Source organism: Dromaius novaehollandiae, chromosome 1 (assembly GCF_036370855.1).
Source record: "Dromaius novaehollandiae isolate bDroNov1 chromosome 1, bDroNov1.hap1, whole genome shotgun sequence".
Classification (NCBI taxonomy): domain Eukaryota; kingdom Metazoa; phylum Chordata; class Aves; order Casuariiformes; family Dromaiidae; genus Dromaius; species Dromaius novaehollandiae.
Genome location: NC_088098.1, coordinates 156515255 through 156528798, shown reverse-complemented (window position 1 = coordinate 156528798; position 13544 = coordinate 156515255). Strand labels below are relative to the sequence as shown.

Genomic DNA, 13544 nt, shown 5'->3' with positions numbered 1-13544 from the left:
GTTATTTATCAGATCTTTTTTAAGATATGACTAAGACATTCTTACCCTCCAGCTCAAATTACATAGTTTAATAATTTTGCTGCTCAGTCAGATCTTCAGATACATTTATTCTGTTTTTTTTTTTTTTAAGGGAATTGCACAGGATAAAAAGTTAACTTGATTCTATAGCAGTTTTTTCAACTTCTCTAATGGTAAAATATAGTTGTGTAAAATTAAATGACATAGTTCTCTAAAGAACACTTTTGCAAATGAAGGTATAAACAGCATAAATTCATTTTAAAGTTTTACATATCCTGTGTAATATAAGCTTGTGACCTCATGTCTGTCTTCCTAAATAATGTTAAGAAGCTTCTGAAAAGATTTCATAATTAGAATTAGAATTCGGAAAGTGATCAGTGAAGCATATTTGGGCTGCCAGAAAGTTAAGGAAGCTGTCTCTTTCCTTAAATAATAAATCAAGCATATGTCAATTTTATACTTTCATTGTTAATCGAATGAGATAAGGAAATTTGAGAAATCCTGTTTTTAAAAATTTGTGGTTTTATTTAAGGCTCTCTTTTGTTTGTACTTTCCTGCATTGGTAAAGACACTCAATTAATAACAGACATTTGGTTATAAAATTTTGTTCTATTTTTCTTACTGTTATTCACACTAGCCTATTTCATTATAGAGCAAATGCAAGTAGACTGTATTAGCATGAGGTGTTAATGGAAAATATTATACATTACTTGGGTTCTTTTCCCTCATCTGGATGTTAAGCCATGTACTTTTATGATTGATCTGAATATTTCATATTTTTTAATATGACTTGCTGGTGGAATTGCTTTTGCATACTTTCTTCATGGAAGATATCATTTATGGCCAAAACAAATATGTGACTAGTTTAATCTGAAAAGAGACTGTGTGCAATCATTCCTTGCATCATTCCTCATATATCAGTTCTTCCAACCCACAACAGTTTCTACTTTCTTAATTTCCTGTTGCTTCTTAATATAACATATGAAGAGATTTTAGAATTTTCCACTAAATTTTCCACTTCAATTTAAACAAACTAGTTAAAAATTTTATTCTGCAAAATTATTCAGTATTTACCTTTGCAGGTTGTCAGCTTTGAATAAAGTAAGAAAAGTCGCAAAATAAAGCTGATACAATCCCTACCTGCTTTTAATTGAAAATCAGATTCCTGTAGACTATTTGTTTGGCAATAGTGGTGTTGTATAGATAATTTGGGGATTTTATTTAAAAAAGTGGAAATAGATATTGCAAATGTTTTTATTTTCACCCCCAAATCACACAATTTAGCTGAGGACAAAAGCATCTAGAGACATTAAATGCTATTAAAGCATTTTGTTGGAGCTGCAGTTCAACTATCTTGTGCACCCATTCCTCCTGCACCAAATTAAAGGCTTGGCCTTTAACTCCCAGATGCTCCATTGCCATAAAAGGCTCACTGTGCACTATTGTATTTCAGAAGCTGAGGCTGGGATGCATTACTGGAGGTGTTAAATCAGGCAGCTGGGCCGCTAATAGGAGAATGAAAGCAAGAAGCACTATAACTCTCATAAGGCACTCAATATTCAAGGATTTTTATATTATTATTTCTTGCCAACCTTTCCTTAGAATATTGATAAAATGCAGGGAGACATCTAGTAGACTATACCTGGTTGTTTTAGAAGATAGATTTGGGCAAAATAGAATGAGTTCTTCAGAGACCATTTTAGACTTCAGTCATGTTATATGTGAAAGCAGAATTTGAATATCTTTGTTAGTATTGAACGAACTGCATAATCAGGATCCTAATCAAATACATAGTTATTTTTCTAAAACACATTGTGACTGTGTAGTCTTCCAGAATATAAACTGCTGTAGAATATTTAGTGCACCAATTTATATGTAGTGTTATTCCTTTTCAATCAATAGAATTAGGATGACTTTACACTATATTTGATAATTCTGCTAGAAACTGGCATATATGAAATTCTCATGTGGAATTCACAATGATCTATACAGACAGAAAACTGTTTCTTCCCAATTTAATAATAATGGCTGTTACAATGTAAATTTCCCTAGGGTCTTCCTAATCTGTGGTTTACTGAGAGATAACATGTTGTAGATTGACATTTCATCAAATTCAATACTAGACATGCAGTAAACCCTATGCTGATGAATTATCCGGTAAACTTCTAATACTCCTTTTTTCTTCCTTTTACAATAGCTATGTGTCAACATGACCAATGAGAAGATACACCAGTATATCAATGAAGTGCTTTTCCTACAAGAGCAAGCCGAATGTGTACAAGAGGGAGTTACCATGGAAACAGTGTATTCTCCTGGTAACCATACTGCAGCCTTGGATTTTTTCTTTCAGGTAGTTTTCAGATCCATTTTACACCATGCATATTTATGCACATACTCTGTGTGTTAGACTAATAAAAACTTGTGCCTGCATTTTCTGATTTATGAATCTGTCAAGAAGGTTATGGGTCCAGAGAGACCACAGAGAGGGGCCATCATAACTGCCCAGTGCACGAGGACTAAATAGAGATTTGTAACAGTCCTGCGTAGAAGAAGATGTAACCAAAGCTCCTTGCCCATACTGATCCACACGTAGGATCTGTGCCCTGTAGGATCTGTAGGATTCCATGCCCTTCAGCCTCCGTTGTAAGCTTGACCTTTTCTTTTGTCCTTGGAGCTAGTTTCTGGAGTACAAGTTCAAAGAAAGAAATAGCCTAAGCAGCTTCTTAAAAGATCAGCAATAATTATCATTTTAGGCAAATGAAATATTATTCCCTATATTTCTTGCAGAATTATCTGATGTGCATAGACTTGGAGACTTATCAGCATACTTTAACCATTTTTTTTCTTATTTTGCCCTAAAAGGCAATACACATTTTTGTTTCCTAAATTACAAGCTGTGTTACTCTACAAAAAAACAACTAGAATTCTATTGCTCCTCTATAAAAACAGAAAAATCTATTTTTCATTTCAGAAGCCATCAGGCTTTTTGTCAATGCTGGATGAAGAAAGCCAGTCTATTTGGTCAATGGAACAGAGTCTTTCTAAACGTGTTCAGTCTTACCTGGATTCATCAGACACAAATACAGTATATTCCTCCACAAAAGATGGAAATGGTAACCTTGCCCCAAAGGATCAGAGCTCCACTTTCACTATTATGCATTATGCTGGGCGGGTAAGTTGTTTGAATGATTGGGTACACATAGTTAACGAACAAGGTTAAACAAAGTAAAATTCTGCCAGGTCTCTCCAGCTTTTGATTGTAAATGTGATATTTACCTAATCACTTCAGAATTTTTTGTGAAAGGCACGTGAAAACAGCAGGTGCTTCAGTATAGCAACTGACCCCTAGACTATCCCCTCTTTACACAAGCAGAGACGGAAAAGGTAAGATTGGTAAGCAAGAAATTGGTCAGCTGTGATGAAGTATTTTGATGAGAATGCATATTACAGTTCTGAAACAAATGTAACAGCTTTGCTGCTCCTTATGATAGATAATTAGAGCAAACTTCTCTTCACGTGATTTTCATCATCTCAAATGCAAGGGGGTTATCGAGCATGCTGCTAAAATACCAGTTTAGATTCAGAAGATTTAGATTCTGTGTGCTCACTTCATAGGTTACAGCCAGAAAAATGGCTCTAACCCATGTTGCTAAAGGTACTCAACTGGATAACAAAGTTCCTGCTGTGATGAATATTTTAGGTGGAACAGATTTGTGCTATTGAACATCTACTGGTAGGGGGTACTCTTAGGACATGTTCAAGACTTGTCTCCAAGTCACCAAAAAAGTACTTACTGGCTCTGTTGTATGTCAGTTTAACATTATATTGACTGAGCTATCCAGAGCAGATGAGAAGTCAGAATGTGTGTGCTTAGACATCTTTTACCAGATGAGGGTCCTTGCCAGCAATATAAATGGGGAAATGTCTATTTTGTGGATCTCTTTTGGCATCAGAAATGAAGTAGATGTGAATGATGCACTAGTATTCAGATGTGGGCAAATTTGTTCCTGCCCAATGACAGAAATGTGGTCATTCTGGAAAAGATTAAGACCATTTGGGCGGTACTTAAATTCCTAACCTAAATACTCTGAATACCTCTCTATGGGGCTTTTCTTTCTCAGTGAGAAGGGGTTCAACTTAGGCCCAAATTACTTCCCAAAGTTAAGTGGTTTGAATACTTCCACTACCGGGGCTTTTTCAGTAGAAATGTGGGAACACAGGCATTAGATAACAGCACAATGAGGATTTTGCAAAAATTATTGGCACTTAGAGGGATAGAGTTAGGTCCTGACAGTGGACTCCAGATGTCCAAATTCTCTTGTAAGTCTGTTCTGTAGTTGTTAGGTGAATAGTTTCTCATAAAGTTCTGTTGTGATTATACAAATTTATCAGAATAGCTCAAGAAAGCTTGCACGCGCCAAAGAAATGACATGGAAGCAGCAGCAAAGCAGCTAACAGAAGAGCATTAAAATAGCAACCAGAACAATAAGCACATTTCTTCAAAACAAAAAAAAATGTGTGTCTCGTTCTCTGAAGAAGCACTCAGTAGGAACATTTATTAAGATCAAAGTTTCAAGTGTCCACTTCTGAAAGTTGAGCTGTAAGTGGTATGGAGTATACTTTTCATTAATGTGTGTTTTATTCTTGCATGATTGTTTAGATTCCTCTTTTTTTATTATGAAGACTCTTGCTTTGACCTATTCCTAGCAGCAGTAATGACAGTTAATCTAAAACTATGAACAAATAGACAGCTCTCCAAGTAATGTAAATTCACAAATTCCTTTGAAGTCGATGGAGATCCTTGGATTTACATTGAGCGAGGAACTATTCCGGATTGTCAGGTTGTTCTTTGCATCCTTACAGCAGTAAAATGCTCTTGTCCTTGCCAGAATAGAAAAATTCCAATAGAAGTGTTTAACTCTCCTTCTTGGAGTAGTGATTGAATGGGATCCTTAAAGATCATTTCTGATTATCTCATGGAACTATCATGTTACTACCATAGGTTGTAATTTCCAGTGATTTATTGTAGGTATTTACATAATATCTGATGATAGTATTTATGTACCAGATAATTACACAAGTGGAATATATTCCCAGACTAATATATCCTGATAAGTTGATAAAAAATGGACTTTTTAAGCGATTTTAAAATTGCTGATGCTGTTCTTGAGATTGTGCTATTACTACATTGTAGCAGTGATTTTATAGAAGTCATTTGTGATTTATGCTTGATAAAAATTGTTAATAGATCAGACTTCTAAATATATCAGGTTTTATTGGCACTTTCATATATAAAGTAACAGTATAGTTTGGCAGATTTTGATAGCCATTATTATAGTCTTATATCAATTAAATGAGTCTAAAGTAAGTGAAGTATAAAACATTTTTTCTCTGAGTCATTACCTTCAGAGATACCCAAATTTAAAACAAGAGGGCCTGATTTTATTCTCACTTACTGCAATTTTTCACTGGTGTAACTCCTTTAACTTGGTAAAGCTTCTCATTATTTACATGAGTGTAACTGAAAGATGAATCAGACCCAGAGGGTAGAAAAAGAATTACCAGTAAAATGTGACAGGTAATTGAATATGAAATTTTCCACTTCTCGGCTTAATCATTTACATTCTGGTGATGTGTCTAGGTTGATATTTGTGAAGGAAGTTACACTGAATGCCAGCTTTATGTTAAACAGAAGGTGAGGGCAGACAGCCTGATTTCCCTGGGTAGCAAAAGTTGTAACTGTGATGTAGTTCCCAGTCAATGTGAAACAGCTGGTTCTCCATGTCATCTAGAATACAAAAAGGCAAATGTCCCACCTTGGCCTTGGTATGACCTCCATATGGACCCTTGTAATTTGGGCTCCTTTTTCATCCGTAGGTTGTGTAGGTAGCTCTAAGTCTCAGAAGAAGTGGGTTCACATCTTTACCCAGACACTTCCAGTTGCTGTTTTGACCATTTGCAAGTGCAGTGGTACTGGAAAAAGCAGCTGTTGAAAATGATACTTCCTCACTGAATGGACCCGTTTTACTTATTTTTGTTTATTTTTATTGAGATTAACAGGGAGCCTTTCATGAACAAAATTGAAATCTCTATAGTATGAGGGAGTTATAGCTGATATTACAAATGCATCCATGAGGTTTTAAATACCATTAACACCTTCATAACTTAACATTTTGTGTCAGCATAGTCATGGGAATGAAAATTGTCTTTTCTTCCACTTTTTGATTGATCGTAGCCATGCATTGTCAAGTATCACCCTTTCCCATATATTTTATACTCAGTAGCCTTTCCTAGGACTACTGTTGTTAGTCCTAATGTTGTTCCTAGCCTAATTACCCTTAGACTATTCCAGGAAAGGCAGTACTAAGAGAAAAAGAGTAGAGATAAGAGGAAGAAATGGAGAAAAGAGAACAAGATGGGGAAATGAGCCTAAGAAGGCATATGGGGAGAGGAGGCTCAGAATAATGTCTCTTGCAAAAAAGCAAAGTATTTGGAATGCATGCTTGATTTAGTGAGGGAGACAGTACATTAGGAAAGTCTGTGACATGATTCTGAGAGACCGTATTTGATTTTTTTCTTGATTGCTTGGGGATGAAGAAAGGAGTAAAAGAGGAACAAAAATATGCACAAGGTTATGCACATGGAAGAAATCAGAGTACGTGTGAGGTTTTTCAGTGGAAATTGAGAGAGAATGCTGTATTAGAGAAGTTTGACAGAATAGTCCTGTGGAAGAAAGCAAACACTTTTTTCTTTTCACTTGAATTTTATTCAACACCATGCCTGCACGGTACTAAATCTGCCATTTTGTGCATAAGCAATATGATACAGTTGTTAACTCTATGATCACATGCTTAGTAACGACCACCGTAAGTATTAATACTTGATCATATCAAGTATTTTACTTTATCTCCCAGTTTGAATTTTGCAGCTGAACAGAATCCCACAATGCCTTGACGTATTATGAGTCTGTTCTGAGAGCCATTTAATGTCTTGGTATCTGAGTGCTATAAGACAAAAAGCTTATCTCTGTTCTCTTCAGGCATCAGGCAGTAAAGAATGATTCAGGCTGTGTATGACTTGAAAAAAAAATCTAGTGGAAGGCTTTATCTGAAAGTTGTTTTACACATTGTTCTGAACACTGGTGTCATCTGATCTCTTCTGGAAAAATTCTGCTCATGTGGGATATTGCTTTATTTCAGATTCCGTAACACGAATGTGGGTATTCTCAGCTGCTTCTCGTAGAGGCTGTCTGCCTGGCAGCATCATGAGAGCAGAGGCAGGTTGGTTCAATGTCACATACTGCACACTTGTCTTGAGGAGACAAAGGGTTTTGTGGGTGTAGTTGATCAATGCGTTTTACCATCAGCTGAAACTGTACTCAGAATGTGTCCTACTGAATTTCTAGATACTTTTATGATAACATTAATATGTACTTTATGGGCTCTCATGTAACATAGGGCTTTGCATGAATTATATGACAGAACTGTTAGCCTTGCTGATAGTAGTGATTTTTGAAGGATAACATTCCATCGTTGAACTTTCTCCAGGATTCAAAGTCCTCTTCTTAATTTCATGAAAGCATTAGCATACCAATAAGTAAATTTGAAATACGTTCTCTTAACACAGTACCAAGAGTTGCATCGTTAGCTAGCAGTGGTATTTAACATGCTGATGTCTGAGATAATGAACTACTTTCCCCTTCTTCATGTAATCTGAGTAATCTGTCATCATAATTTAAGATTTATGCACTTTAAATTTATACTTGAATTGACAAATCTGATAGGTCCCTTGTCACTGTTTCCCTTGCTACTGTTCTGACCTATGGTACTGCAATAAACTGAACAGACCAAAAGACCAACTTCTTTGCTCTTTAAAGAAGTGTACATAATGTCCTTTAAGTGCAGATCAATGTCTGTTCAATTTCTAAGCTATGCACATTTCAAAAATACCTCTCAGCTGTCCACTCACCTTCACCAATGAAGTCTTCTCCGAAATGCCTTATATATCCCAGGCAGACTCTGAAACTGAACCTCTAAATCAAAAGACAAAAGGAGATGGATTAATCAATAAGGACACTTTCATTTTCTTTATTTTTTCCCCAGGCTGAATCCCCAGACATAACAATCAAATCAGTCTAGTCTAAGCTATACCAAAGCCTCTAGAGGTTATTTGACAAAGATTATCTTTTTCACATAGACAAGATAGTTGTGCTCTTTTTCTCTTTCTTTCTTTCTTTTTCTTTCTTTCTTTCTTTGTTTTTCTTTCTTTCTCTTTCTTTCTGACTCAATTTTGGACATAAAATAACAGGGTCTGCTAAAAGAAAAAATAGTAGAACAATACTGTGTTCTACGATAGTAGAACACACACACAATTTTTGCATCTAAGTGTCTCTGGTTTTTAATATTCTGTTATTTCTATCAGAGTATTAGAATAAAATTCACAGACTATATGAAGAGTTTTCGGTTCACTCATTGCTTAACAAGGCTTGTTTTGGGCTGGGGGGAAGCCCAACTATGTTAAAAATTTGGCAAGTTCAAGCTTTTAAATGGTAGCACTCACATTTAAGTACTGGCAGAAAAGTAATAACAACAACCGATCTTTCCGTGCATTGAAATGGACCTTGAACATGTTCTCTAACATTTTAAATGAACTGAGTATATCCTCATTAACTGAATTTAACAAAACATACAAAACTGTGAATATCTGAATTACATTTGATTATTCAAATAGTCACGTTTTCCTTTTTAGCCATGAATGCAGCCTAATTGACATTACCATTCTAGGTGTCACTTTCCCAATTTTTTCAGGGAAAGCTTTTTCTCCTTGGATCTGCTGTGAACCATGAGCGCCGAAGGGCATTCTCCCTACATTCTTAGCAGAGTTAAATTTCAAGTTCTGCTTTGGACCATCACAACATATGACAATCTTTGACAAAAAACTACTATTTGAAAGGATTGATGAAAATTATGGGTAAAGGTGACCTTGTCAATAATGTATATTGGGGAATCCAGTACATTTAGATAAAGTCCCTTGCCAAAGCCAGACAGTATGAGGGGATACTTAAGCTCAGAAGAGAGATTTCTGAGAGAAGATACCACAGAGATGTATAAAATGGAATGGGATGAGGATGAGTAATGAAGTGGAGAGGGGAGCATATGTAGGAAGATGAGACGGTCATGTGTTTCCCAAAGTTAGCTCTGTGCACATGTATTTTTTTTAATCCACTGTCCTTATATGCTGGTTCTCATGATATTAGAATCAGGGGCACTAACGTAAATGATCAGAAAACAGGTTTGAAACAAACAGAATGAAATATTTCTTCATATAGCTGAAAAGTAATGAAACTCCCTGCCACCGAGTTTTGCCAATGCCAAAAGTATTCAGTTCCAAAAACAGTTAGACAGACTCATGGAGGAAATGTCCGTCAAGATCTGTTAAACACCAAGATGAGATACAGCCTTCAGTTCAAGAAATCCCTAATGGTCAGCGTCCTGGAAGCTGAGATGGGAACTGGTGGGAGTCTTACACTGTATTTTTCACTAAATGTCCAGGACAGAATAACTGGGCTGGATGAACATGTGGCCTGCTACACTACCAGTATGCTTAGTTAAAGTTGTTTCCCTTTCTGAATTTAAGTCAAATAGGGAGCCAAATCCAGTCCCTTTTCTGTTTTAATCTGTTTTTATTGAAATAAAATGCTGTGTGGAACTGTACGTTATTTTATTTTTAATAAAAACAACTACTTGAGATAGCATCTAAAGATCTTGTTTCCTGTGGTCAACATAGAAATGGAGGTTTACATACGCTGTACCCAAAGGGTTCACCATGCAGAGGAAGACAGAACAAACAGCTGTAACAAATAATTGAAAGTGGAAATAACGGGTATATTTTCTGTTATTAGAACCATGAGCTAACTAAGTGCACATTTCCTGTCTGAATCATTCAATATTTGTTTGGGTTTTTTCTCCTCAAAATAACTATCCACTATACTTGAGCACCAATCAGTGCAGAGTTTTGGCTTGGTTTTCTTTAGAAGTCCGTTGGAAAAAAGTTGGGGAAATATATGCAGTTTAGGTAAAGTGCCATTGTAGGTTGGCATCTCTGATTGGGGCAGTATTAAATTTACAAAATCAACAGCTGGAAAAGGACTTCTTTTTTTCTTTCTCTTGTTTGTGGAACTGGCAATAAATATGGAACCCAGAGTGCCATTTGGCTGAGTGAATTTTCAGCATCTTTAGCCAGTGACTCAAGTGTTAGAGAATTTCTTCATAAAAGGGAATCCTATTACATTTTATATATTTTATGTGATATGAGAGGTGTCTTATGAATATAGTTCTACAGACTGGTGATGTATTATACCAATACCCAACTTTCCTCTATTTCAGTGTAGGCATTTAATCATAATTTATTATCTCCCACTGCTGTACTTACCTACTCTTCCCACCAATACTAACCTGCTTTTTCCAGTTTAGTTAAAGACTAAGACACTCAATTAAGAATTGGCATTATAGATTTGCAGGATAAGTTCTGTTAATTATCTTTTATGGACCAGTATAGTAGAACATTTACTTTAAATACACTAAAAGCATTTAATAGTGTAGTTAAATTATCCTAATAGTTTACTAACTGTATTGTATGTTCTTAGGAGATGCGATTACAAAATTGCATAATATTGCATCTGTCACAGAAAAGAATGTAATTCTGTTGTTACACCTTTTCTTTGGCAAATGCCATACTAATTGCATCATTTGACAATTACTTAATATAACAGATTATATGGACTCAAGTCATATAATCTTTTTCATGAGTAAGATAGCATTACATAATTGTCAAATGACCCAATGGAAAAAATAATTAATGTACTGATTAGTATTACTAATCTTAATTATATATTTATGGCTTTATTAAATGTAGTTAGACAAGGATAAAAAGTTCCCCAAATACATAAGTGGCTTAGGATATAGATCTAAGAAAGAATTTAAAACATGATTTAGATAGAAGCATGGTCCCTTGTTTAAAAAAAAAAAAAAAAAAAGTGTTCCAAGAAGTTCCCATTAAGTGTCTTCCTAATCCTGGAGATACAACACTCCACAATTTTCTTCCTATTTAACTTTAAAATTCTCCTTGAGTTCTGCTACTGTGCAAGCCAGAGCTGTTTATTTCTAAAGCCAGTCAAGAAACTAGCTGTTTATCCACCATCTCTATTATAAGCCATGTAAAACATGCCAAACACTCATCAAGAGAAATAAACTTCTCACAAAATTTCCCTTTCATGGAGAAAGCTGCTAAGTATCACTGTAGTAGTTCAGTGGTGAGAGCTTTCATCTTAGAAGTAGGAAGCGCTGGTTTTACTACTGCCTTAAACCGAGGGGGCTCAGGTCTGTCTGTCCTGGTTAGTATGGGAGTGACCAAGCTCCAGCATAGGGATAATGATGGAATTCAGAGAGGAAGTGGGAAGAGCAGCTCTTTCCCTAAGTTAAAGCTAAGTTGCCATGCAGCACAAAATTCAAGATTAACAGTATATCCAGAAAAACCTTAGTGACTGAATTACTGTTATGCAATGTCTCAGTAGAAAGGAGAGGACCACTTCTTTCAACCCTCAACAGTCTATCCTCTCTAGTTTACAAAACTGCCTTTGGAGGGAAGAACTGTAAATTTCCACCTCAGTCAGAGAAGGGAAATTCATTTCTTTCTCCCTCTTCATTGCTGTTTGTGCTCAAAACTGAAGCTGGATTTATTTTGTAATCCACTATGTAGGTTTAGCAAAACTGGCTAAGTGTGTGTAAGAGTGTCGCTTGGACTGATTTTTTCTCCTCAGTTAGATAATTAGGTTTAAAGAAGCTCTAAGCTTTTGTGGGTAGATTGCCTTGCCTTGGGTATCTCATCTGAGTGGGGTATTTCTAACTTGTTTTCTGCAAGGTAAGAATACTATTTACACTATTAATAATATTATACTATAAATAAAGACATCTGCTATCGTCAGCCACATTCAATTAAACAAAAAGAAAAAACAAAAGACCAAAAGAATTTTAGTTACTTGAAAGAGCAGTTCTAAGAAAGAATTGTGGGCAGTAGGTGCTGGGTAGAAGCAGACATCTTTCTGAAATGCTGAGTTAGATGACTAAAATTCCAGGTGGAATTGTGTATATATTTCCTATTCACCAGCTCTAGGGAGTTTCCTGTTCAGGGAACAATTTGAATTCAGTCCCTCGCTGAATCACATAACTCACCCTTGGTGCAAGTCTGGAGGTCTAGTTGATACAGTCCTTGCTTCCATTCCATGGGCTAATCACATAAAGATTGTTGGTGGAGTTTAAGTCCATGAAAGAATGATAGCTCTTAGGGTCTCTGGGTCAGCTTCATCTAACCAAATGTCGTTTGGTGCAACTGGAGACATGTACATCTGAGCTAGCTATCTAAACTACCTTTGTAGATAGTGGTGCTACGATGAAATGCATCCCACTGAAAAATAGACCAGATGAATCACTGTGTAAAATACCTTTTTTCTCCATAAGGTGAGATGAATCCTGCCATTTGCACTTAGACCAGTTTTAAAAACAGAACTTAAATAGCCCAGTTCTTTTTGGAAGTTTTTCCCCAGGTCTATCTTTAATTTTGGTTACCATGCTAACTATGATGTGAAACATATTCATAACTTCTGGATATGAACATTCTTTTCTGCTGTTTTATTTTAATCATTATATGTTGTGAAATATTAATACTTTTGGCAACATAGACTTCTGTTCGGAAATTTGAAGACAAACAAAGTTAAATGCTGATGCAAGGATTTTAACTCTGGCACTTTGGGCTCAGTGACTGCTTTTTGGTCTCAGTGCTACTTTTCTGTACAGTGGCTCCCAGTCTCAATACTAAAACCGCCACTTGGCCATATTTCTTTGTTTTGGGCATACCCTCGGGGACTCTGGCTGGAGCCTTGGGTTTTGGTCACTTCTCAGAGTGCCCTCCACGTGTGTTAGAGTTTATGTGCATTCAGATAATAGATGGAGTAGCGCTCCAACTGCCTGTTTTTGAAGTAATGGTATCAGGCAGCCACAGTGATACAAAGTCTTTGTTTGTATACCTGTTAGAAGCATAAATGGGATTTGTACATAACCTGTAGACTGGAGGCAACTTTCCTCCAAAGGCAGAATAAATCGCTGGAGCTTGTCTTGGGTGTAAGCTGGGATTCAGCTCGCTCCAGGAGTGTTTTGTCATGGTGAGTGTGGACAGTTTCCCACTGACAAGGAGACCTGTGGTCTGGGAGCCACTAACTCATCCTGGAGGGAACGTTTACATCACTGTCTCCTGCTCTGTACTACACCTCTGAGTCCTGCATTGTGAAAGTGTTTTACAATCAGTCTGATGAAATTTCTTCTGTACACATAGAGACGCATGATGTTCAACAGCCAGTGCCTCTCATTAATATTATTGGCATTGTTAAGAAAGGAACAAATGACACTACCTGGTTCCAGCCTTTAATTGTGGAGTGGAAAAAAAAAAAAAACCCCATAGTTTCTTTTCTACTG

The 13544-nt window shown here is 36.2% G+C and overlaps 1 protein-coding gene across 3 annotated transcripts in view; it reads left to right on the top strand.

Moving 5' to 3' along the window:
* MYO16 (myosin XVI) overlaps nt 1–13544 on the top strand; it is a 385095-nt gene that overhangs the window by 276034 nt on the left and 95517 nt on the right. For all 3 annotated transcript variants that reach the window (XM_064504083.1, XM_026102455.2, XM_026102457.2), the window contains 2 exons: nt 2216–2368; nt 2990–3190. In XM_064504083.1, coding sequence (XP_064360153.1) covers nt 2216–2368; nt 2990–3190 — 354 coding nt within the window. The remainder of the gene's footprint in view (nt 1–2215; nt 2369–2989; nt 3191–13544) is intronic.